At 39.0% G+C, this 26,536-nt stretch overlaps 1 protein-coding gene across 1 annotated transcript; it reads right to left on the reverse strand.

Moving 5' to 3' along the window:
- Positions 1–430: 430 nt before the first annotated feature.
- On the reverse strand, positions 431–26,536 carry LOC137192939 (thrombospondin type-1 domain-containing protein 7B-like). Its single transcript, XM_067604021.1, has 6 exons — positions 26,530–26,536; positions 20,259–21,126; positions 18,302–18,550; positions 17,118–17,287; positions 11,612–11,770; positions 431–531 (listed from the first exon to the last, which is right to left on the reverse strand). Exons 1-6 carry the CDS (start codon positions 26,534–26,536, stop codon positions 431–433), a joined length of 1,554 nt encoding a protein of 517 aa, XP_067460122.1.

Genomic DNA, 26,536 nt, shown 5'->3' on the forward strand with positions numbered 1-26,536 from the left:
TGCTTTCAGCCAGTTTCTTAAGGATGTCTGGAAGGATGGCGGTAAAGTTGAGTTGAATTCCATCCTTGCTGCGAATGTTCAGATGATGAAAGAATCAGTGTATCCTGCCAGAAGAGCACCTGCTGTTAGAAGGATGGATGGAGGTCACTGAAGTATGAACTGAGGCTGCTGAGCTATGGATGGAGGTCTGATGCACTTTCAATAGAACTGTCCACATAAGTAAAGGACAGAGTAAGTGTGAACCACCAGTGTGAAATGTAAACCGCCACCAATGTGAAATGTAACAATGTGAACCACCTTAATTGTGTCCTTGTCCTTGATGTCACTTGTTAGGATAAGAGAAAAATATTCCTCTCCAGAATCAGCATCCTTATAATGCAAAGTAAAGTTCCGATCAAGCATAAATGTCTTTCTTACAATAGACTCAAGTTCACCCACAGGTCCCAGGGATTCCATGAGGTAAGTCCAGTTTACGAATGTCATGGTCCTGAAGAATGATCTGAAGTTTGGCTTGATGAGACACTGGAACATCTACAAGACAAACCATCACTTCAGTTTGAGTTATAGAATACATCCAGTCACATCCCCTAAACATTCAGTGTAAGAGGAGAATATTAACACTGATAATGAGCTGAGACATTAGCTTTGGACTTAGACTTTTCATCAACTTTTGTGAAATTAACTAGCATGCAGAAAGGTTCTACTGTATGCTGTGGATTACATCTCCAAGAAATTAGCTTTCACATTACACAGTGACATTTCTTAACAAGCCTTACAAACCTGACACTAAGTCTTAAGTTTGTGTCAATGCATTTTGTCCAAAAGTAGACTTCCACAGGTCCTACTGCAAAACTAAGAGCCCATTTGTATACCTGCTTATAGTTTGACTAAATGTTTAAGACATTTATTTCAATGGCAAATAACAAGAGGAGGAGGACTACAAAGGTTAGGAAATTCCTGTGGCTTAAGTAATGTTGCAGTTTCACAAAAAAGCCACAACTATGACAAAATTTCACCATCTCAGAATTACATGGAGCCCATATTTATCTGCCCTTATATCTGCATATTGGCAGAGTCATCAAGAGTCTCATCTCCTCTTGCAGTGAGAATCAGCATGGTCCGGGTTTAAAAGGCATCCCAGGCTTCTGGCAAAGCAAGACACTAGTGTTGCCTGATGTCTGATTATAAATTTAATATATCACATTTTGAAGTGTAAAAAATGGAGAAAAAAGAAATACAAAAAAGGAATACAAGGCAGACATATTAGCCAGAAAAATGAAGCTATAGCACATCAGAGGAGTCATACATTGAAGCGAATTTCTCACTGTTTGAACAAGCCTTCCAGTGAAAATGATTATTTGTGCTCAAGTGTTGAGCAAGTACGTTAATGTAAAATGCCTCTTTGTTTTCTTCATGAAACCATAACCCCATATATGGAGAGGATGATGCCATTTTTGATTAAACACTTTTTTAGGTCTTATGGGTAAAGTCAAACAAATGACAAGGTTTAATGACCACTTTGCCATCTATGGTACATAAATGTAGCACTTCTGGGTCACCATACGCATCCCTGCCACAGTGTATGCTGCCATTTGGGAGATGTCAGACAACTCACTTGGCTCAATCACTTTAACACTTCTGGTGTTTCCAAGTTCATAGCCTCTAAGATGTTCAGTATATCATGCATTTAAACATTTCACAATGAAGCCAATACCCATTCCCATTTACAACTATCTGAATTAAATCCACAAATCTGGCCGACCACCCGTTGAACCATGTGCCAAGATCATTCCAGTGGAGTAACTGGTGCCACTGTAACATACTGTGTTTGCCATCTGGACAAACGTCTCACCGGAGAATTTTGTTCCCAGTGCTTTCTTAATGTCTTCCCTCAGCACAGTCAAATCCACTGTTGACAGTTTTGTTACCTGTAGAGATGGCTGAACAATTTTACCGCCATGTAGATGGTACGCAACCATTAATTTATGCTTCACTGTGAGAGACAACAGAATGTTTCGGAATCTGTGGGTTTGCCTGACCAGTGTTGCCAGATCTCGCGAGAGAAACAAGCAATCAGGTCTGTGGAAACAGGTCCAAAAGAAGCGACTAGGTTCCCAAAGCAGGCGACCTTACCTACCACAATGTGAGAGAGAGAGGTCACTTAATCAATTAAAATATACTGTATATATGTATGAATTTATTTTGCATTTCATAAGTAACCATTTCAAAAATACTGTAACTTGTAATTTTACATTTTTCTTTTTAACTCTAAAGAAGTTGAACAAAACCAACTGGCCAGCAAAAAATGAGGAATGAGTAAATAAATGAATGAAATGAAAGTTAAGAAGTTGCATATAACAAACCGGCCAAATGATTATATCAGTGAAGGCAAAACAAAGATATCTTGTTGGCCTTTTAAACAATCATTACAAAAGACAGGTATAATAGAGAGAGACAGGAAGGATGGGATATAGAGAGAGGGGATGACATGCTGCAAAGTGTCTGGTTCAGAAATCAAACCAGGGTCATCGCAGCAAGGACTCAGCCTAATGTTACGTGGCACACACACTAACCAGTGAACCCCTGGGGCACAGCTAAGGATTTTAATGTTGGCTAGTATATGTGTGGTTCTGACAGGAGGCAGCGATATTTGAAAACTTAGATGGAGCTCAGTCAAACTTTATTTAACGTTAGATATATAAGGAGCAAGCCCAAATAAGCAACTATACTTTAGAAACAAGCCCAAAAAAACACACCCCACTACTATCAATATTTGTAAGCGACTTTACAGAAAAACAAGTCCAAAGTCACTTATAATAAGTGGACTTGGCAACTGTGTGCCTGACCACATCGTTCAAAAAGCTGTATTTAGCTTCAAAGTGTGTAGTCCACATAGACACGAGTGGACCAAAAGCCTTTATCAGCTGTGGGTAGTGCTCTAGAAAATGATGCTTCTAAATAAGTCTTTCCTGAGGGAAAGCCGCCAGGACTCTGTGCCAATGTTCAGAAATCTTGTTTTCAAGGATACAAATACAGTAGTTAAAGGGAAAAAAGGGAGCGCTTCAGTCAGCAGCAGCAAAACAGGTTGCAATATAATCCTTGGGGGCAATTGTGCCTGTCAAAGTATGTCCAAAAGTGCTTGATTTTGCCACTGACAGGCTCAGATTGTTATTATAAGTGTCTGACAATGAAGGTAAACACAAGAACTAGCCACCTTGGCACTCTCGCTCAATACTGGACCAATTCCAAAAAAATTTGTCCCCATTAGTCACTTAGAATGATGGGAAAAGAGGGTCCAGGTTGAAAAATACCAGAATTTCCCTTTAAGTCTGTATGAACAGAAGACAGAACAAGTTCAACTATGTCCTTAAGGTTCAGAAGGACCAGCCATGTTGATTCACTCTCTGGTATTCTTTCTCCAACTATCAGGGGAAGGCAGCAAAGCAAAGCCCCATTTTCATGGGCATTCTCACCGACAGTTTTTCTTGCAGCAAAAGTCAATGGAACTGGCTGTGGTGCATCTGTTTTATCTGCCCATCTGTATGGGAACTCTTTAATTAATTTATTTAATTCATCAAGCGTGAAATATTTCCCTTTGATTAAGTCATTTAGGCACAGTGCTAACTCTAAAGGTACAATACCTTCAAATACCTTCAACCTTGTGTAACAAATCAAGTAGGTAGCCAGATAAAACATCAAAATGTATGTCTCTTAACTCCAAAACAATGACACTCACTTTTATCTCCCTATGCTGTCTGAACATGCACCCTATGCTCTTGTATTGTCCTAAGACAAAATGCTCCAGTTCTAACCCACCCTCTTACTTGGAACTAGGATCTTTTCCCAGACAAAACCTGCACACGTGTACTTGAGAAGCTCTCCACAAATCCTCTGATAGAGTGGGCACCAAGGTTATCTGCAACAGCACAATACACAGTGCCTTTGACTTGTATGCCTAATGAAGGAATGTAAAGTCCTTCCTCTTCTAAGCTGGCAAGATCTTTAGCAATGGTTCTAACACAGCACTATAGCCAAACCTTTTTTGTATCATCAGCCTTTCAGAGAATGGCAAGGTAGATTGATGTGTAGCAAGGATCTGAGCAGTGGTTGCATATTAGTTAAAACCCAATACATAGCAGTAATTTTGTACTTTTTTCCTTGACATGCCAAGTGGATTACACACTTCAAAATCATCCACATGCAGAACGAGAGGAATGGCTGGATTATTTTCTGACTGCAATGTATTGTTAAAATTTGTGCCACCGTGCTGTCTGCTTCACAGCTGTGTGTGAGCAAATCCTGGATCTCTTTTTTCATTCCAAACCTCATGTAAGGACTTCAAGATAGGTACATATTGGGCTCGCTGGCAGAGCAAATACTCTATGGGTTCCACCATGGAAACATTCTCCTTGAAATACTCTCTTCTTTTGTAGGAGGTGGAAGGAGGACCATTACTTTCTAGAGCTTATGTAATTTTGTTGCACTCACATAGGTCTGTCACCATCTCTGAGATGATCAAATCATCAGCCTCAAAATTATGCTTCTTCAAGCATGTCCGTAAAATCTCTTTTAAAATAGGACCTGAAGCTGATGACACTTCTTCCACTAACTCATCAAAACACCTTTGCAGTACATTAAATATGCTTTCCAATGTCATTAGCAGGTGGGCTTCTTAGTTAAGTTTGGTAATTCTCTTCAGAGGATCTTCACTCACTGCACCCTCTTCTTCAACAACAGGATCATCCCCTACATTTAAAGGATTGACATACCTCTGCAAAAGCTCAGGCTTGAAGTCATCCAGTGAGTAAGGAGTGTGTTTCCGGCTCCTATGAGAGGCAAATGTTCCATGAATGTTTGTTTTGAAAGGACAATTTTCAAAAACACAGTTTCCTGTTTTTGTTAAATGACAGTCAATGTGCTCAAAGTATTCTCTTTCTGTGGAGATACTGTTTAAAGAGCAACATCGACATTTACAAGACAGGACTTGTGTGTGGGTCACTGTTTCACAGGTCGAATGGCTTCTTGACAGATGGGTGTTTTAAATGAGCAATAACAGTCCCAGTAAAGACAAGGGAGAAATTCTCCACCATGGCCATGTCTAAGTCTGTAATGCTTCAAGAGATCAGTCTTTCTTGGCATTTCAAATGTGCTAATTTTATAGATCCATTTTAAAAACTAAGCAAAGTTCTGTTTAAATGAATTGAACTTAAATTTTAGGTGATTCAGACTGTAGTGCTTACAGCCTGTGTATCTTCACTCAGAAAAATGTATCCACTATTTTACAGCTGCTCCTTTCGCCATGATTGTGTGTGGGAAAAATGGTTTTTGGGCCAGAAAGATTTATCTGGTAGTGATAGGCTCAATCCACATTGTGTGAACCCGTTTGGCATGGGTTTGAATGTAACGGATGTTCATTTATATGTAAAAGTGTACAAGAGTTTGCAGATTGCACTTTGAGATAGAATATTCTTTAGCTGAGGCTCAATCAACCAACTTTAACCTCACACAAAAATAACTCTAGGGCTTAAACATCAACATGCACCAATTTAAAACTGAAATATTTGTAATAACCTACATTTTTTACAGGGTTAGTCATGAATATCAAACAGCCTAGTCATGCAGCTGTTGCTGACCAAACTCTCATCAACATACTGCCAACTTTAAATTAGGACAAAGCATTCTCTTACCTTTGCAGTGTTACAACTAACTCTACAGAAGTTCAGTGCCAATTAACATAATTCGACTGCCCCTGTAACTGTTAAAGAACACATAAAAAAAGACCCCAGCTAGCTAAAAGTCTACCAAATTTACAATCACAGAATTAGCTTAGGACAAGCTATAATTTCAATTTTAGTCTTGTGTAAAAACGATTTCTTGCACTGTGTGCTATTACAGTTAGTAACTGTTGCAAATAAAACAAAGCAAAAATAGTTACTCACCAAATACCTTAGCCTTAAATGACATTCCATGCAAACTCCTGGTTTCTCCCCCTCCTTTCTCTTGTGGTAGGCGTGGTCTGGCAAGAAGTCCGGGCAAATTCAGTCTTTTTTCTGCTTTTAAAGGACGCTCACTAGATATACAAGTTGCACTAACCTAAAACTCAAGGCAAAAATGTTCATTCAAAATCGATATATATCTAAGTTCAGACAGTTTTCTTTATTTTCATTTTGCCCAACTTCTTAAAATAAGTTATCAACTGACTAAAGCATGTAAATGTAATACATTTTTATACTTAAAAAGCTCTTGATTTTAAGCTTTACTCACTAACCCCATGAATCATTCCTTAGAGTGTAGCAGAAATGAAATGTCCATCATAATGACTAATTTCAGCTCAAACTCGATCGTGAACTGTGATAAGTGTGTAAGATTTAGGGGGATCTATTGGCAGAAATATTGGCAGAAATGGAATACAATATTCATAAGTATGTTTTCATTAGTGCATAATCCCATGAAAATAAGAATCGTGTTTTTGTTAACTTAGAATGAGCCCTTTATATCTACATGGGGAGCGAGTCCTCTTCCACGGCAAGTAGGTCTATCCACGTACTCGCAATATCTACAGGACACACCCACTTTACTACATGACACATCCACTTGGTTTGGTTTAGGAATGAGCAGTGAGGTGATTAGGGTTAGGGGTCGTGTAAAAAAAAACACTTGCACTAGAGAGGGCATTTCGTAATTTTTGCAAGTTTTGCAGCCACAGTACATAGGTTCTCCTACATGCTTGGAAGGTAGTATACCTGTGTGGCTTCCAGGGATGTGCAGAGAGCCCAGTATTTGTATTTGTATCTATATTTGTCGGGGCAGCAAAATTATTTACATTTGTATTTGTATTTGAATAAAAAGTGGAAATAGGCATAAAAATCCAGTTTTTGTTTTTATTACCCTTTTTAGAATATTAATGTGTTAAAATAAGTGTTCATGAATAAATTATCTTGCAAAGGAGGTCCCCACACCAGGTCTCAAACTCAAGTCTCCCAGATCATAGACAACTGTGCTGACTACTGAGCTAAACCAAGAGCATTGCTGGTGTGCAGGCAGACCTCTCCTTATTTATACACCCATATCACAGAGACAGCACAGCATGTAATGTGTAGAGAATAACTTCAAAGGCGATTTTTGCTTTGCACTTTTACAGCATATTTTTTACAACCTAACTTTGTGGAAAGGAGAAGGGGAACAACAGGTTATGGAGAGTCTCTTGGGAGCACTTTGCTAGTGTCAGTAGCTCAGCTTTATCTCTGGGGAACACCCCCAGCTACGGGACAGATTTCCATATTGGGAAATGTGCGTCAGGTAGCAGGTAGATGTGACTCCCCTCATTGAGACCTGCTGATAGACATAATAGCTGAGCAGAGGAGAGAGACTGAGATAGTGATGTAACCGACATGCACGCTGGTATTTGACATGGTTTTTTTTTTCTTCCCGAAAACAAATCATTTTTAAAACATTTGTACGAAATAAATATTCATAAAAAGCCCACTATTTGTGCTTTGCCAAATAACGTATTTGTATTCGGGCACACCCCTAGTGGCTTCCTCACTTTCTCACCATATATGACAAGGGTCTCCAGCCATACTCAAACTGGGAACACCATGGGTACATTGTACATTGTGCATATAGCAAATTAGCATCAGGCATGCAAAACTACATTGCTTCCATTTTCTTTCAATTTATCAGGATAATGAGCCCAACTGCAGTTCACCTGATTGTCTTAAGTACCACTAATTTAGAAAATTTGATGCTGTACTGTTTTTTTTTTTTTGGGTGGGTGGGGGGGGGGCTGGAGGGTCGGTGCATGTCTCGGAGGCAATAGAGTGCATGAAAGTGGTCTCTGCTGCTGAACTTGAAATAAAGGTTGAGGAGAAGACATAACTGCAATTGTGCTTTCTTCCAAATATGTGTGAGGAAATATTAACAGCTTTGTTGTCAGTTCAACAAAAACATCCACCATTGAATTAACAAGACCTCATGGAGCTATGAAAGATCAATGTGGGAGATTTTTTGTTCTTTATACTTCCTTCCTTTGACTAAATTATTACTGTAAACATATAAAAAACAGGACTTCTTAATAAGAATTTAAGTGGATAATTCAATCATATCGGACTACCAGTGAGACCACTAGACAGACTGCTGTGAGACATTAAAAGTAAGAAAAAAAATCCATATACAAACAGGAGGCCAGGGAACACAGTAAGTGAAAATGTGTGAGAAATACCAAGCTGTTGCATTGCAGGACTTTTGTCTTGTGCTGTTGTCATGCTGAACAGAGCTTCTATAAAGTGACTATAAAGTGCATCATATAATTTGCTACAGTATTCCTCACTGCTGTCACTAAAGCGTTTCATGTGTCGGAATTATTTCTAAGAAGAGCCAACATTCACTTATCTGTTTGGACCTGGATGTGTCTCTGCCTCTGTGTCTGTCGAATAAAACAGTGCCACAGATTTCACACATGCTGACATTATATTTCACATAGAATTTCTTCTGAGACAGTTGGCAATGATAAATAAGGTGTAGCAGCTATTTCTATAAATTTCCATTCCCTCCTCCTATATTTTGCATCTAAAATACTACTTGTAAATTTTAGTGTTTTTTTTCCATTTTACCTGCACAATGGAGTGGTATCTTGGACCACTGGATTACCACATCACCCCACTTGTCAGCTTTGAACAATGTACTTTCTGCTTGGTTTTACTATATACGTGGTTACCCTAAAGTGTTACTGATGCTTTTACATTTGATCCACAGACACATTGTTGGATTAGACCTTCTGTATTTAATAGGAAAAAATGACAAATAGGCAGTGAGATCCAAAAGGAGATGTAACATGACATGAACCTTAAATGGCTCTAAATATGGCTCAAAGATGCAATTAGCAAATTGTCCAATAACACAATCCACATTTTGACACAATCATTATCATTAGGCCAATTACCCAATTGATTCATATTACTCACTCTAAAACATTGATTCTCCCAAAGTTGCACTTTTCATAAAACATGTATTTCTTCATGAAAAGGATCTTGACTAAGTGGACATTAGCCTCATGCTCTAATCTAGTGTCTTTATCGACTACTGAGCTCTTCCAAGTCCCAGATGACAAAGAACGTGTTTGTAGATTGAAAAGTATGGTAAAATAAAAATAGTATGTCTATGCATTATATATATTTTCTCCTCATTTTATCACATCTCTGACACTTGGCAGAAAGGTCCCACATTCTCTCCCTCCTTTGGTGGAACCGTCTAACCCCAGGACTCTACAAATTACATCCACCAACCATCTGCTGGTGTGAGGCACCAGTTCAGGAGCCTGATCTGAGCGGTCTAGCCCAAGTGTGCTCTTGAGGAGCAAAGAGACCGTGGATCGATTGCTGCATTGCACAGAGCACTTACCGCTGCTCACATCCAACCCACGAAAAACAATTTGGCGTGGGCATGCCCCCATGGATATTAATAATTGAAAGGTTTCTTGGTCATACCAGGTTCATTTCAGGGAAACAAGGGCCATCCAGTGATTTTCAGCTCACTGTTGTTCAGAAATACCCCTCCCTCCAGTTCTGTGTCTTGAAGTAGAGGCATCACTAAAATTCTATCCAGTAACCATCCGTGTTCAATTCATTTTCCCACATGGCTGCAAAATGTGATAAGCAGAGGTAACATAAAAAAACGTGAAAAGCACATACTGCGAGGCAATTTAAATTTGTAATTTTCCGGAGGGCAAAGCTGGTCCGGCATAAGCATCTTGGCTAACTGGCTCGTCTACCTGAGCACTGGGATCCCGCGGGCCTTTCGGTTAGAGACGGATCACAGTTTATTCTGTTGTGAAACATAAAGGCTAAGTGCACATTCAGTAGGAGCAAGAAATTCTCTCCAGCTCAAGGACCACAGGCGAACGACTTGGATCATATGCCCTACTCCTCAATAGCTGTTCATTGCTTCACAGGCAACAGATCTCACTGCGAGGGATTTTCTCTTGGTTTCATACTCTGTCTGCTATGAGCTCTGAGTCTTCATGAATGCCATCAAAAGGCAGAATGCCACAAGAGAATCCTGTGCAAAACAGCAGATGCTGTGTTTTCTACTCCTTGAAATATATTAATGACACTGTCTGTGAGAGGAGCTGGCTCATCCCATAGAGATCCAGTGTTGGAGAGTGCGGGCACTGACCTGAACAATCCACACTTCAGTCGCTCCCTGGGGGGCTTTCATGCACATTTACTCACGGCAGGGACGAGGTCATGCTGCCTTTTTAGCACAGCACTAACACACTAACAGCTCCAGCACACTGACAGAAACACACACGCTACATTCCACACACTCTGTGTAGCTTCTCTGAAGCAGTCAGACATGACACACGTTCACCTGTGCAAAAAGACAAGAACATTCAGACAGCACGAGCGTGCTGAATACTTGAGCAAACACACACACACACACACACACACACACACACACACACACACACACACACAGACAGGAAGTATCTTATCTACTGATACTCTTTTCACTTTTCTGGGGACTGAGAGCTGAACTACAGGTGTGCTCTCTTTCTGTCTTTAGTCAGCTATGGTTTATACATGTCTTGCCTTCTTCCAGAGCACACTTCCTCTCAGCCAGCCACTTATCAACAAACAATTTATGACTCTAACATATACTGCCTCTCTCTCTCCTGCTCTGACAACATTGCTCTCTTGCGCTGTCATTCTCCGTGTGAGCCTCCATCAGCAATACGTCTCTCCCTTTCAGTTTCAGTGTTGCCACATCACTACTCAATCTATTGTTTTGACATTCAAAACGTGGTGCAATGCTAAATTGAAAACATGTACATGTGTAATAGCTTTCAGGTTAATGTAAAACTCCTTGTTGACCAAATGGTCATTGTTTCCTAGGAAACAATTGCTTTGAACAGCTGATTATAAATGTGCAACATGGCTATCTGCAATAGAAGAGCGCTAATGATTTCACCACTGGCCCATCTGTGCAATTATAATTTTCAATTTTAAGTCATGTAAGCTTGTTAGCTAGCTATCTGTAGTTTCTTTTTGGATGGTCTGTGTCCATCCGTCTGTTTTCTTGGAAACATTTTTCTGGCATTTCCGAGAAGACTCAGATCCATTTTTTATGAGGTTGTTATAGCAGCTATCATTTTCTTATTTAATTTGCACACTAGCTTGCTGGTGATAACTATTTTTTTCTGCTTTTAGTGCATAGAACATGTATTTGAACCTCATCAGACTGCTAACTTTACAGTACTGCTGTACTTATACTTGTACTTATACTTTTAGTATCTTATACTTGTACTTTTAAAACAAATTAATTGACCAAAGCAAACATCATCACTTCCAATTTTTTCTCTTGCATAGTCATTATTCACAGTTTAGTCATTTTTCAAGTTCATCTTCATGATAGTGACAGACATTGTTGCTGGGAGGTGACTACTTATTGTCATAATGTAAGCTTTGCTTACATTATGACAATAATTATCTAGAACAATTACTGTTTGGTTTATAAACCACTCTCACCAGTGACATATCACTGTTCACATATTTTCTAAATATTTCCAAAGCCAAAGCATGCTTACTCTCATATTCAATTTATTCCACCATACCTTTCTTCCCGTGTGGTTCTTTGCAGTTGTCGGGCAGGCAGGGACCCCAGTGTGACCACTGGGAGACCAGGCAGTGGTGCTGGCAGGGGATGGAGCACTGCTGAACGGCCAGGGGAGGCTCTTCACCAGCACACAACCTGGCATTCACAGGCCTGGACACTGAACAAACAAAAGGGACACAGGCAGGGATAAATCAGGTTTAAGTCAAGCATGGCCACACACAGGCAAGAGTGGCGTGTGTGTGTGATTGCATGTGTCAAGTACTAGAATCAATAGCATTAGTGTCATCAGATTGAAGTATGGATGTAATTTAGTTATGATTGGGAAGGCAGTAGTGTATTCATTGGTGTAGGTTACAGCTTCAAGTTCTGCACACTGTGTGTGAGAAGCAGCATTTAGCAAAGCTTATTGTGGATTTTACAAAAAGGAGAGAATAGAAAGAACAGAGGGAAAATTGCTGTTCTCATCTCATGTCTGGCTCAAGAGAATATTAAATGAAGGGCAGCAGCCAGCTAAGGGAGTAAACAGGAGCTGAACAGTGAGATATTAAGGCAAGACACGGTATAACCAATTCACTGCTAAGCATGGCTGGCATCATTTGTAGATCACAGAAAGCTCAGCCACCTGTAACAGACCCTGACATTTGTCTCTCACACAGAAAGAGAAGGTATTTTGGCCTGTCCACAACACAGGGATTTTTATTCAATCCAACATCCCATTTTGATGCACTTCCACATATCATTGAGTGTCAAATTTCCATATAAACAAGCCGCAGAGAAATTCAACTGTCCCTCCTGCATTTTGTGTTCTTACCAAATGTAATTTACATGGTGTTTGATCTTCTTTGTAAAAACGTGATGCTTGCTTAAACACATTGATAAAATGTGCTGCAAACACATTTTTGCTTTGTTCCCTAAATAGTGATTTCCTGTGTTTGATAATTGCGTTACTGCAGTAGACATCCAACACAAGCACATTGTTTTCCACATTACTGGAGCAAGAGAAGTCGTCCATATTGAAGATATACAGCCACATCTGTTTACATTAGCTAAAGCTGTGCAGGTCATGTCAAGGTAAACATTGCAGTTGACGTATTGATCTTTGTCCCACACATCCATTGGTTCAAAGAGCTGCCTTCATTGATATTCTATACTCTAACATATTCACTGTCCAAATACACCTCTGATGTGCTAGCATTTCTCTGAACACATCTGGTGAGTTAAAGTGCCCTCCCAAAGCAACTGCCTCAGCTCTGATATGAAGCCACAGAGGATTCATCATACGCACCGTGAAAAAAGATGAAATAGAGGCAGAATTAATATGTTATAATTTGTAGTGATGTTTATTAGGCAGGAAAGTATGTGATTTGCAAAGGCAAAATCATAGTTGAAAGCTATTACTGTTAAAACTACCCACTGTGCTTAATTATATAGATAAATTAAGTATTTGGTGTGCATGTTTTCCTAGTTTTTTGATTGATTTAACAATTCTAAAGCTTGTGTTTAACTGACATTTTGTAAAAGAATATCACTTTTGAGTACAGCTATTTGGCGTTCATAAACACACAGTAACACTGGTTTCCTCTGATGGTGAAGTTCTTGACACTTATTAAATTTTGAATGATCGTTATGACTGAAATTATATATTTTTTTCATCTCTATATTCATGTTTTTACCAAAAGTAATTCACTTTGAATTTACTTTTGCTTAATGTTAGAAAAAAACCTGAATACATGTGGTGGGTCTTTTTTGTTAACATAGATGATGATGGAAAATATTTGACATTTTGAAGACTTATACCATACAATTATGATTCATCCTAAAGCAACCTCATAAAAGCTTTTAGGTTTTTATTGTAAACTTCTGATATCTGTTCTTTCCATGGAAAAAAACTCCACTACAAAACAAGTGATTGGTGTTATTTTTCTAGCTGCAGAAACAGCAGTTTGTTTGGAATAATAATAAGAAAGACTAGGTAGCATGAGAGCAGAGCCACAACTTCTGAATAGACAAAAGAGAGTTTGAGAGTGAGTTAAAAAACTCAAACTCTGGAAACTCAGTCACACTCTGCAGAAATGGAAAATGTGAATAAAGTAAGCTGAAGGTTTCACACCAAAAACTTTAGACTACCATTTATTCCTTCGTTTATATACTATACTTTGCATAAAGTTACAAATTGGCAAAGTGCTAACTGCAAATAGTGACTGTCCTCCCAAGAAAAACAACACAATTGGTTGTAATGTCAGTCATCCAAAAACGATATATAGTTACATTTTAGTGACAGTTGCCATCTAACGGCTGTAGTAGTTATGGAAGTGTAGGAGTTCAAATGACGTCTATACATGTCAACAAATTTACACATTCAGAGCAGGTGAGCTATAACCAAGCTCGTTTCCAACTGCGAGTGTCATATTTCCAACAGCAAGTCAGGATACAGAGTTTTTAAAAAATGTAAGTACGATTGTCCCCTAACCATAACCAACTGTTTTTTGTGTCTAAACCTAACCAGACCTTACCCACAGCCTTGTGATATCATAAAACATCATTATTTTTTAACAGTGATTTGTAACGAGTTTGGAACGCACAGACAAATGATGTTCTGTCCTGCCAACATCATCTGTCAACATAATTTGTCAATCTGGCAACCACATTAGCAAACACACTTATGTGTCGTTCTGGAGTGCATGGTCAAATGACATATTTGGTCAATTAATTTAGAGGACTTGTTCAGAAAATAATGAAAACACAGCAAAATGGCCTCTCAATTTGTAGCTGAGAGATACATACAGACACAAAGACTTACTGTTCTCTAATAACTCAGGGATCACTGCCAGCTAAGCAGATTTGTTGCAGGGGAGGTCCCCGGGAACATTACAAGAAATACATAATATCAAATAATCTCATCCCACAAATGAGTAATTCATTATTTTGCATTCAAAGAGAGATAATATCGTATATGAATCCCTTATTTTGAGACATGAGAATTAACACACACACAATGAAATCTATGTATAAATCTCGCATTTCTACTATTGGCACCGTATCTCGCAACTTAGTTTTCATCCATGCTATTATGGATTTAAGTACAAAGCCTGAAGCAGACTTATTTTAATACATGCAAACATTATATAGCCAAACTTCTCTAACTATTATCTAAACTCAAGCAGCTGGAGAATAAAATGTCTAAAACAGAACGAAACTAGAGTACTAAAGATAATAATTTTGTCCAGACATTCAATACCACATCATCATTTTTGGTACATCAATTTTCAATACTCAGTCCTGCACACACACACATTTCACTGTTTATCAAAAGAATTGAGGCTCAATACCCTGTCCTAACTGTAAATTGCAATAATAATATATATTAAGACAGACCTCAGGTGTGATCAATTACTATCCTGCGAGTTTCCACTACTTTCAGGTCGCTGAAATGTGTCCACTTTGAGGTTCACCCCACCTGTGATCTTCTCAAGAGATTCAAAAAACCAGAAAGCAGCAGTCTGACTGCACCACTGCCAGCTCCATGCCAAGCTTAGACTGGATATCAGCACTGTCTCTCCATGACAAAACACAACATTAGATGACATCCTCTCTCCGTCTGACTTACTTTCTTCCTTTTCTAACTTTAATTTTCTACACTGACTAACTTTATTGTGCTATGCCATCTGTCTACATTTTGTTGCAGTGCGCTAAACCTGCATGGTAACATAATGCATAATAAGATGAGTATAATTCACAGGGGGAGGGATGATGAGGTTTCGCTGGATGTTCAAAGCAAATTCACCCCTTTGATACTATAGCTGATACGGCATATTTGATTTAATGTAAAAACATATTGCCCTGCGAGTCTGCACCAGATATTTCTTAACCTCATAAGACTATTTTACTTGTTTTCTGAAAATGCCCATTTTTTCCTACAATCTAGGCCAGAAACAGTTACACAGATGCCTATATAATATAATGCAGCCCTAGATGTTCAAGTTTAGTGTCCACCCCCACATTAAAGTGATTTAGCTGGTTAGTTTTCCAGAACTAACATTAAACTAAACTAAAATGTATACTTTGGCTGTATTAATACCTGTCTTTGTGCAGATTATGCATGTCTGACTATAATGGTAAAATTTACAAAGTACAAGCTACTGTATCTTGTGGAGTTTTCTGTGACATTTCCAGTTAACTAGGAATCATAAGAAATCTTGTGCCAAGATCTGACGATGACCAATATCCACCTGTCCGGTTGTTTTCTTTTCTCCTGAAGACCAGACACAGGCATATGTGCAGATGTTTAGTCTGAACTGCGAACACATACATAGTAGTGGGGGCGAGAAGTGGACAGTAATAATGGCCTTGCCTGGAAGTAGTATTGGCCATTGCTTTTCCAAAAATATCTTTTAAGATTTCTTCAGTGCACTCCAAGATGAGTACTCTCACAAAGATGCCCAGTAGAGGTTTTTCTTTTATCCCAAGGTGAAATTAGAGTGCTGATAAAATGAAATTGCTGTTATTATATTAAAGGTCAGGTGTTATTTCCCTCCCCATGTAATTTAACTATAGTAATTCTCCAACAAGCTCAATTTTTGTTTATTCTATTCTATCTTTATTTTCAGCTACCACTAGTAGAGATGACATTCAAGGACACTTATTTTGAGGAAGAATTTTAAAATATGTGTCTATGAAGGATTTTCTGTATAAGACACTTGGTTGCTTTGGATTTGCACAAACTGTAATATTTCTAATGAACTCCCAAAACATTATGTATGCTGTGTGATTTTTTTTCTGTCTTCTGCATAGTGAGCTGCTGCCTAACAGATCAGGTGAGTCATAACTGATCAGATTTTTTCTTTCTTCAGGCAGCGTTTTAGAAATGCCTGAAGTGCTAGTAAATTGTGCTGGTAAATTGCAGATCAAAATTTGTACCTTCTAGTTAATGTCCATTTTAGTTCATGAATTGATACCTAAAACACTAAACACACTGAAATTTGCTGTGAATATTCATGGCACACAGAGGATGAATCACAGCATCAGTCCTCTCACTAATTACGACAAGAGCAAAGGATGAAATGAGATGATGTTACCATAATGTGACAAAGTCAGCATAGGGAGGAGGTCGGGGTGGAGGATTGGGTCAACAAAAAGATTGGACTTAACATGGGAGAATGCTGTTCATTTCCTGTTGTCTGTCCATTGTCATGGTAAAAGGATAGGAGTTTTTTTTATGTAGCACTTTTCAGCCTGTGTCTTTACAACACCTCTCATTCACCCATGCACACTCTGAGCTGCCTTGCTCGTCAGGAGTAATTTGGAGTTCAATGTCTTGCTCAATTATTTTTTGGTGTGACCATTACTGCCTCATGGGGCCGCTAGCATGGCTATAGATTTTTTGTCTTGTTCATTTTCACAGCACACAACTCTGAAGACACAGTAATGTGCTCCATGAATCTCTTGAGTCACCATGTGCTTCGAGCGAGCCCTGGGTCAACTGTGATGAAGCTGGCTTTTCTTACCCTCCTTCCTGTGATGTGGTGCTGAGTCATCAGGGACTTGAACACAGTAGATCTTCCTGGTCTGGATCCCCCCTCCACACAGAATACTGATGTTAGCCAGGCGCCGGTGCTGCTTGTTCAGTAAGGGGGCAATGCGACATTCGTCCCAGTCAGTGGTCCTCCACACATACCTGACAGAGCACACACACACACACACACACACACACACACACACACACACACACACAGACACACACAGTTACATGAATACATGAATAATGTGAACAAGCAAAAAGTTAAATTGAGTCACTGTTGGAGTGACTGTTTAATATGTCTTAGGAAGTATACCAGAGTATCACATTTGTCTACTTTTCAGGAGGAAAACTTCAGATCATCCAAAACAAATGGATAAATCAATGTACTTAAACAGGATAAAGTATCAGTATACACACAGCAGTCACACAAAGCAGAAGACAAATTAGCGAGAGCAGTCTCTGGCAAGAGCCTTTCTCACAGTATGTCAGGGGAGGGGATGCATGATTATTTTGATTTCAAAACTTCTAAACAAATGTTTGGTTTCAACTATGAAAAATGCAGTGGTGCAGAAAGCAATAATATTCGAGGAGTTTACCAGAACAACAGCCTGTAGTAATCTATCAAATGCTTAATTTCCGTAATGAGTTTTCCCTAATCATGTAAATCCTCTGCTCTGAGGCATTCCATGTAGATTTAGCAAATAAAACAAAATCTACCAGCAGGGGAAATAATTCTCTATTGACTACTTTGTTTACTGCATGTAATATTTGCCAGAGCCTATCTTAAGTCAAACAGCCCTAAAACAATGAAGTTCTGTCAAACAATGGTTGCCATGCATGTCATTTCCATTGAGTCAGGAAATCCTTAATGCTACATGTGGTTATTTTAAGTGTCAGAAGATAATTACGGTAATGACAAAACACACAAACAAACAAATGCAAGTAATTTAATAGTGAAATCATTCATATTTGAAGCCTCAAGGCTTTCTCTCATAATCATTCAGGTGAAAAAACCCAGAGCAGCTAAATTAAAAATCATTATTTAGTATTATTTGAGTTTGACATTTTACGCATTAACATCTGCATCAGGAGATTATGCATGAATAGAGTTTTTGTTTCTGAGGATTGTGAGCCCAAAATGAGATGACAACCATCACTATTAAGATGTACCTGGGGCAGTTTGGAAGTAAATCTCCTATGATGTTGCAAGCTTCTTTTTCCTCAAGGGCAGGACATCTTTTACCGCCGCCGACTGGGATCTGCGTCATGATCCGTGACCGGAGGCGGTAACCAGGAGACAGGTCGGTGGACCGGCAGGTCTTAGAGCAGGGACTCCACGATGACCAATCAGATGTCTGGCAGTCTTTCGGCATCACACATGCCTGGAAGGTTAGGGGGGAGCTGTCCTTGGTACAGAGACTGCAGATTGAGAAGACAGAGAAGTTAAAGTGACTGTGGAAAAAATAAATACAGAAAAAACGAAAATTCTACATTACTGACACATCAAAGAAACTGTATGTCCTGTATGTACCTTTTGAGAATATGGTTGCAGAGAGTGGGAGTGAATAGATTACAAGTATGACAGATGAGATGTGTGGTTTGGATTTAAATAGATCTGTGGACAGATTTTATGAAGTAAGAAGGACACCGTCGTAAAAAAAAAACTATCTGCTTAGAGAACCTACAGGTGGATATCTTCATTTACTGTTAAATAAATGACCTTTGGAGCTGCCACTCCCACAGTACATGATGGCACGTAAAATATTCAGAGCTATTATACATCATAATAACACAGGTCTCAGACATAAAGTCAGCCTTTTATAGAAATGGTACAAAGAGCTGAGATATGCTCACTTAAAAATATAAAACAAGTGGATTAGTCATGTAATTACAGCTTCCATTGTTTAATTTGGACATTTTAATTGGTTAGGTTATTAAGACGTGAATACAATGCTCATTTTAGAATTTTACTTTGTAATTAGGCTGTAATTAGAAAAACAGAATGAAGCAGAACTCAGGTGGGAAATCTATATTCAAAGGCTCCAATCCCAGTTCTCAGTAAATACCATGCTAATCAGTCACTGTACAGTAAATGGTCCCTTCACAGTCAAGCCATAAAGCCAATGAACTTGCCCTGCTGGGAATAATAATATGCAAACACAGAACAAGATGCCTAATTTTAAGCCCCTGCAGCCAAATGGCACGGGACAAACAAAACTCATCACACTGAAACTGTCTTGATACTTAAGCAATGTCAAAGAATTAAACAGGATACTATTTAGTTATGGTTTCTGATACCATGGTTTTGATAAATGGTGGTCACTGATTGATCTAAAGAGTCAGCTAATAGTGTCACTTTACACCAGGTAGACGGAATAGTGGCATTTAGTCAATACTGTATACATGTAATGATTTTCTCTCTCCTTGAAGAGTAGAAAATAGAGTGTTGTTTATTACAGTATATGTAGGTATGCATGTGTGTGTGTGTGTGTGTGTGTGCTTGCTTTGTGTGTGAGCATGTGCAGAAAAAATCCATTCTTATCAAATCCAAATACCAGGGTTAGCTCAAACAGCAGGGACAGGAGGGGAGCAGCACTTGACATTTAACACAATAGTGCCTCACTGCCATGCTAATATGCTGGTAAAACACCATCTCTGACCTAATCTATTTATAATTGAATAAAAAAACACCATCAATACAAAACATTTTATTTCACTGAATTCACCTCCGCATGTAGAAAAGACCCACTGGGATCATGAAAGGGATGACCATTGATCAGGTCCCTCTCATGTTACAAAACAACACGAGTGTGGAAGAACCGTAAAAGCGATCAACTCCATTAGAACCATTTCACATGACAGACAGCTACATTCAGCTACAGAGCACTTTTAACATCTCACCCCAGATGCCACATAAATGGGAAAAGAGATTTATCTGTACCAACTACAAACCAGTTCTTTCCCCACAGCCACCTTGCTTTCATTGTCATCTCGGGCTTGTCGTGGAACTAAAGAAATACCTCATTTTTCACTGTGTGTTTATTTCCCATCTATTCATCTCAGGTTTCTATTTTCACTCTGACTGTATGAAAGGTGCAGAGCCTTACAGCACTTGTAATTGGCTTACCTCAGCATAGCATTCTTGCCATCACTCCGTGTGCAGCGGACTTGTCGTGTCTGGTAGCCCACCTCTAGTTCCCATGACACGGGGTACTTGTTGTGGGCATGAAGATGGCGGTGCTGGTGCTGGTGGTGGGGATGGGAGTGGTGGTGAGATGCCTGTGTGTGCAACGTGACTGTATTGTTCTCTTTGGAGCTGGTACTGAAGTCCACAGTGGTCCTACCACTTAACATGGCATCCTTGTGATGTGGTAGTCTGCACTCACTCCAGGCCCCCACTTTAAGGCTGTATTGGTACTCGCCCTCCCCAGCAGGGCAGTCAACAGGGCCAGAGCAAGTCTTGGTCTCAGTCAGATTGGGGCAGTTTGCCCCTCCGAACATTGGCGTGGCCAGGACATGTCGAGTCCGATGCTGCAGGCCAACGCCGCAGGTCTTGCTGCAACTTGACCAGGAGGTGAAGTCTGAAACCACACAGTCCTGGGGACAGGGGATGAGGCATGCCTGCTCCACAGGTGGTTTCTGGGAAAAGAACTCACATATCCTCGAGGTGACTGTGGTGCGGTTTGAAGTGCGTACACAATGGACTTTGCGCCTCTGGATGCCATGCTGTGCTGTAATGCACTCAGCTGTCCTCAGCTTGAGCTCATTGGAAAAGAAAGGGACAAGAACACAGCCCCCCCACTCAGACAGCTCCCACTCAAAGAGGTCCTGGTGCCAATCGCAGACTTTAAAGCATTGGCGTCGGCTTTCAGGCTTGTGGATGTGCTGACAGTGAGAGTGGTGGGTTGTCCAGCCCTCCGTGTGGACACACCATATTGTCCTCGTCTGAACCCCGCCAGAACCACATTCCTCCCCGATACAATGACCCCACTGGCCTGCAAACAAGAAAAGACACATGGAGAGGGCGTTTTCATTAAAAACTGAAGCTTTAAAAAAAAAAAGATTTAAATTGCAGCTATCTGGCAGCTTGCAATCAAGCACAATTCACGGTTTTTCACTTAACCTCCATGATTGCTTTATTCATGAACAGAGGAAGAAAGGAACACAAAGTAATCAAACGACTGGCAGACATCAATATAAAAAAAAATGTGGGGTAAGTTTCTCGGTCACAAAGGACTAGATTCAATTGGTTTCTTGATCCCAAACTGATCAATATCCTAGGCTGTGTAAGCCATGGTCAGCAGTGCAACTACAGCTGCTATTCGATCAAAATCATATGGACTCTTTACATCTGGCTTAAAGTCAGCTCTTCAACAGTGAAAGCATGTTGTCTGAAATTATGCACTGTACATGGGAGGTTTTTATAGATCCTTTGAACTAAGAGTAATGAAATAAGACTTATATTCATTAAAACTAACCTAAACTAATCAGACATGTATGACATTTTGCTGTGGTCTGACTCTTTTGCTCACTCACACTGTGGATTGGAGTTAATGTGCAATTACCAGTGCTGGCTGGAATAATTTAAGAATACAATCAAGACCTGTCATAAAAGGAATTCCAGTAGCAAGGGGATTACTTTCTGCAAAATTTATAATAACGTAGTGCTGCCCTTTATGGAGTAATTTTCAATGTACAGAGAGTACAGAGAAAGCTTTTTTTTCCCTTTCTTTTTAAATATTGATAGCTTTAGGACCTACAAACAAAATCACAGTTTAAACTGGCAGTTTACATTATACATCTACAACTAAGCAACTAAGTTAGGTTATGCTCACAAAAGCACAAAATCCTCTTTTCACTCCTCTTGAAAATGCTCAGTCCAATAAATTTCACACAGCGTTCAGTTATGAAAGAGAGTTGGCGACTACATTTTCAGGTATTCAACATCATATCTGAGGGGTGATGTGGTTGATTTCTGCAGCGTGAAACAGAACTAAACTTGGCAGTCACTACTTGGTAACATCAAAGTGCGTATGACTAAAGCACAGCAGCGATAAGTAATTTTCCACATCTGACAAATAGTGGAAAGTAGAGGTAGTCTGCGGTCAAAGAGGGAAGAATATTGCTGATGTTTCTTTGCTGCTGTGAAAACTTGCGTCAGCTTCAAATTGGAGCTTAGAGTGTACTACTTATTCAAACTCAAGCTGACCACAGCCTGTATTTCTGTGAAGAAAGAAACTATAAACTTTTTACAGCCACCTCCAAGTCTACAGATAATTATTTGATAAAAAAAGCTAGATTTTAGGTATAACTGTAGGTATTTCAGGTAAGGAGAGATACTAATCAAACTGAGAAATCTTAACATTTTTAGAATTAATGTTGAAAAACTATATACATATGGGGCAAAGAGAGAAGGTCCTAGGTTCAAATCTACAGGCTGGTTGTGTTCATAATCACCAACTCTAAATTGCCAATATGTGCACATGTTGATGGATTAACGTAAAATGGACAAGAAGAAAGTACAAGAAGGTGTTTACTAATGTCTCTGTGAACATCTATTAGACTCTGTTCCTACACACAGTGTTCACTTATCATGCCTCTGTTGTAAAATATACAACACAAATTGATATTCAGTCTCATAAATACATCTGTCAATCCCAACACTGACACTATGAACATACTGTAGCTTAAGAGTAAATTTGGAAATGAAAACTTCACAGAAAGATTGTTATTTATTTTGGCTGTTTTTTATTTTTTTATTAAGTGTATTTCAGTCACTGATAGTGCATGGAGTGCCTATTAAATATAAATACTTATTTTGTGGAAGAATTGCATTAGACTCTTAGGTACTGGGTTTCAGTATTCTTACAAATCTATACCACAATGTGCCATGATAATGCAGTGATCACGCTGTGCTAATATCTGCAGAATGTCTAGATTTAAAATAGGTTATTAAAAAGGGTAATTTAATTACAATTTAATGCTGAATTAATTTCTGATTTTAAAAACCCCAGTCGGAAAACTGGTGTTTCCTGTTAATTTAGTTTTTGACCTCTTTTCCTCATTTTCAAAAGAAGTAAATCAGAAAGAGAAAATGAAATCAATTTGCTGATATGACGTGGTTATCTATCGGTCACGTTCACTCCTCATCTGGTTATTTTGCCACATGCTATGAAAAGAATAATTTGATTCATTTCTTCTAATTGGAATTAAATTGATGTAATAATGAGATCCTGCTGCTTCCTAAATTGCTTTCGAATGACAACCCGCTGAAACAGTTTTATGCCTTTTCGTGACAAAGAAATCTGTTGTTAACACTTTGTTCCCTGGCCAATCGTTGACACGACAACACTGCTTTGAAACTGTTGCTTTCTGCTTAAGGGGGCAATATTTCAAACTGCTGAACTGTTTCATAGTTCATCAGAGCACATCATTGAGTTTATTCGTCTTGGCTTTGCAATGTTAATGGGGACTTACAGTGTAACTCACATCATTATGTTCATGGAATCTTCTTGTCTTAAACATTCAAGACCAGCATCAGGACTTTTAAAGCAGGTACAATGCAATAAACTGAAATGTCACACTAAATGTCAGAGTTCAAAGGATAAGAAATCACAATCACAGTTTACATAGATTTTTTACACTGGAAACGAATATAAATGATTTTTCCATTGGGTTATTTTCTGGAACCAGATACAGTAGGACATGCAAATATACATAAAGAGTTGTGAAATAAAATGCATGACCATAGTAGTCTGATTGACTGATTCTGTATGTGGTGCAAATGAATAAATACTGTCACCACAATTATTATCGTCCTTTTGTCTTCATTCACAATGCAGCTGAAGGCCAGGGTCAGACTTTTTCCCCCACAATACATACATGTTTGGCATAAACAGCAAAAAGTCTTTTCTTTTTCAGTTCCAATCCAGATGACGTGGATAAAATGTGTCTTGTATCATCATTGACATTGTCATTTGTGAGTGTTGCCATGATACTGAGCAATTTTATTATTTGCCTTTTAGGAAGCTGTAATTTTGGCTTTTACATATTAACATGTAGGACAACAACACACTGACATGCTGGAAAGATTTGCAGTTTGGTGAGGGTCCTTTGGTTTGACTTGTTACACTTTTACTTCCTCTGTGGTGCCCTGTATATGGACAGTTGTACTGAATGCAGCCGACTGATAACTAATGAGCAAGACCCACAGTTTCCCATGGATTTCTTTTCTTTTCTTATTTTGCAGAGGGAGGGTTTGCCCTGAAGGCAAACAATATTTGGTTGCATTAGACCAAAAGGCAATTTGTAAATGGAGGTTGGCTATTTTGTATGGGCTACCTTGAAAATGAGCTGCATAAAACATGAGGCCAAACAAAAGCAGCTTAAAACTGAAACACATGTGTGCTCCAACTGAAATATTTTGATACTGCCAATCTGATTTTTTTTTATGTATTGACAACAGTGGACCTTCAGCAGGAAATGTGCACACCAAACAGCAAATTTGTTCAGAATGTCAATATGTGCTTTTGACTACCTTGCCAATTTTCTTTCATTATTTTGTATTTTTGAATGCATATATAGGATGCAGCATGTTGTCTTAAACTGAACTAACAGGATTTTTGCTTCAGTATGAATTAATAGTTTGAGCTCTGGCTTAAAATGACGTGAACTGCCAGGCTATTTGTTTACATCCTCAACGACACTTTGAGCGCTTTGAACAGGAGAGACATGTTGTTTCTGTCAGAAGAGGCTATGAAAAATCACTCACATCACTAAGCTGTGAAAACATCTACGTGTATAAGAGCATTTTAATTGTACAAAAATAAAACCCAAATCTAATCTTAAAAATGGTATACGACCCACATTCACAGTCTTGCTTGGTACTGTGTTTACAGATACTTTTACAATTCAGTCAAAGCTGAAAAAACAAAATGCTTCAATCTGTTACACCCTAAAATAGACATGAAAGGCCATCCACAAAAATAAGATGTGAGCAGCAATTCATAGTTGAGCATAAAGACCTTCAGTGTCAACACAGCACACGTCTTTTCTGTTTTCTCGACAGAGTGCATTGCTCTTGTGGTCACTGATGGCTCTCTTTCATGTTAACCGCTCCTTCATCAGCATGACCACCTTTGGTGCTGTTTTCAAACCATGCCAGGATATGTGTGTGTGATTTATGGAGGTGTGATTGAGAGTGATTCGGCTGCCAGGGGAGCCAGCTAACACAAGCACTAGTTCATCTCCTAAGCTCTGAATAATCACTCTCTCGATCTGTCAGCATCAGCATCTGTCAGCCCCTCAGGACGAACCAGTCGCCCATAGCTCCTTCATTCCTGTTGCACTTAGTCGCCTTGCTTACACCTCCGGGGGGCTCTGGTACCCCTGGGGCTCCTGCTATATTTACTATTCTATTTATGTCCCAGTATAAGGAAGAAAAGAATTGGCAAGAGGCTGAGCAAACTACACTATAATACTAGAAAAGACAGAAATTAAACTCAGCCGGTGTAGCGTGACGGAACAAATATTCACTTTTTCAGCAGTGTTCAGTTGAACATTCAAGTTGGACAAACGATAGCAAAGCAATACAACAGCAACAAGTAACACAAAAAAAAGCAATCTCCGCTATGCCCCGAAACCAGACAGACAGAGACAAAGAGGAAGCAAACAGCAGAGCAGTAAACTGTCTCCTAAACAGCAACAAACAGCACTCTGTCAAGAGAAAACTGCACTCACCACTGCTAAATCTTTTGCCTCTCTGGACCCTTTAATTACATTTGGTAAAAGCTCCACTGAGTCAAGTTGGTAAAAATGTATAGGATTTCTGGCTGTTGACTTCATGCCGCCATTTTTTGGCGGTTAATGCGTGACGTTTACAAGTGCCGGTTTAAACTTTATCACCCAAGCAATTTTGTTGTTTGTTGAATTGAACACTATTGCAAATGTGTCAACATCATTGTGGAATGTAGACGCTATTCTGTAAGAAAAGGTGACATTTTTTTAATTTTTTATTCTGTTTCAATGTGTCAAAAGGAAGAGATAAAAAGCTTTTTTAAGCATTTATTGATCATACTGTCGTAATATACTGCACTGTCCTGAGCACTTTATTTTACCTTGAATTGTATTAAGAACACATCAGTCTCCTCAGTTCTGGAGAGACTTCTCTGTAAACAACATTCAATACTGAAAATTGAGCAGAGCAACAGCACTGCATTTTGAATTACATTTTTATTTATGTGAGGTTCAGCTGTTTTCACTTTACTAAAGTGACAATACACTTAAAGATAGTACACACAATTAAAATTGAAACCAAACATTATAAGGCACATGTTTTTTCTCCCTCCTCTGGAGGTTTTTGTACATTTTCCTCATAAACATCTGCTGAGTTTACTCACCATCCAT

This window comes from Thunnus thynnus, chromosome 11 (genome assembly GCF_963924715.1).
Source record: "Thunnus thynnus chromosome 11, fThuThy2.1, whole genome shotgun sequence".
Taxonomy (NCBI): Eukaryota; Metazoa; Chordata; class Actinopteri; order Scombriformes; family Scombridae; genus Thunnus; species Thunnus thynnus.

Excerpts from the sequence above, each read along its gene's own strand:
- LOC137192939 (XM_067604021.1), bottom strand. Across the intron at positions 11,771-17,117 it reads ACCACATCACAGGAAGGAGG|TGTCCAGGCCTGTGAATGCC; the intron begins GTAAGAAAAGCC and ends TTGTTTGTTCAG. Across the intron at positions 532-11,611 it reads AGAACCACACGGGAAGAAAG|ATGTTCCAGTGTCTCATCAA; the intron begins GTATGGTGGAAT and ends TTTGTCTTGTAG.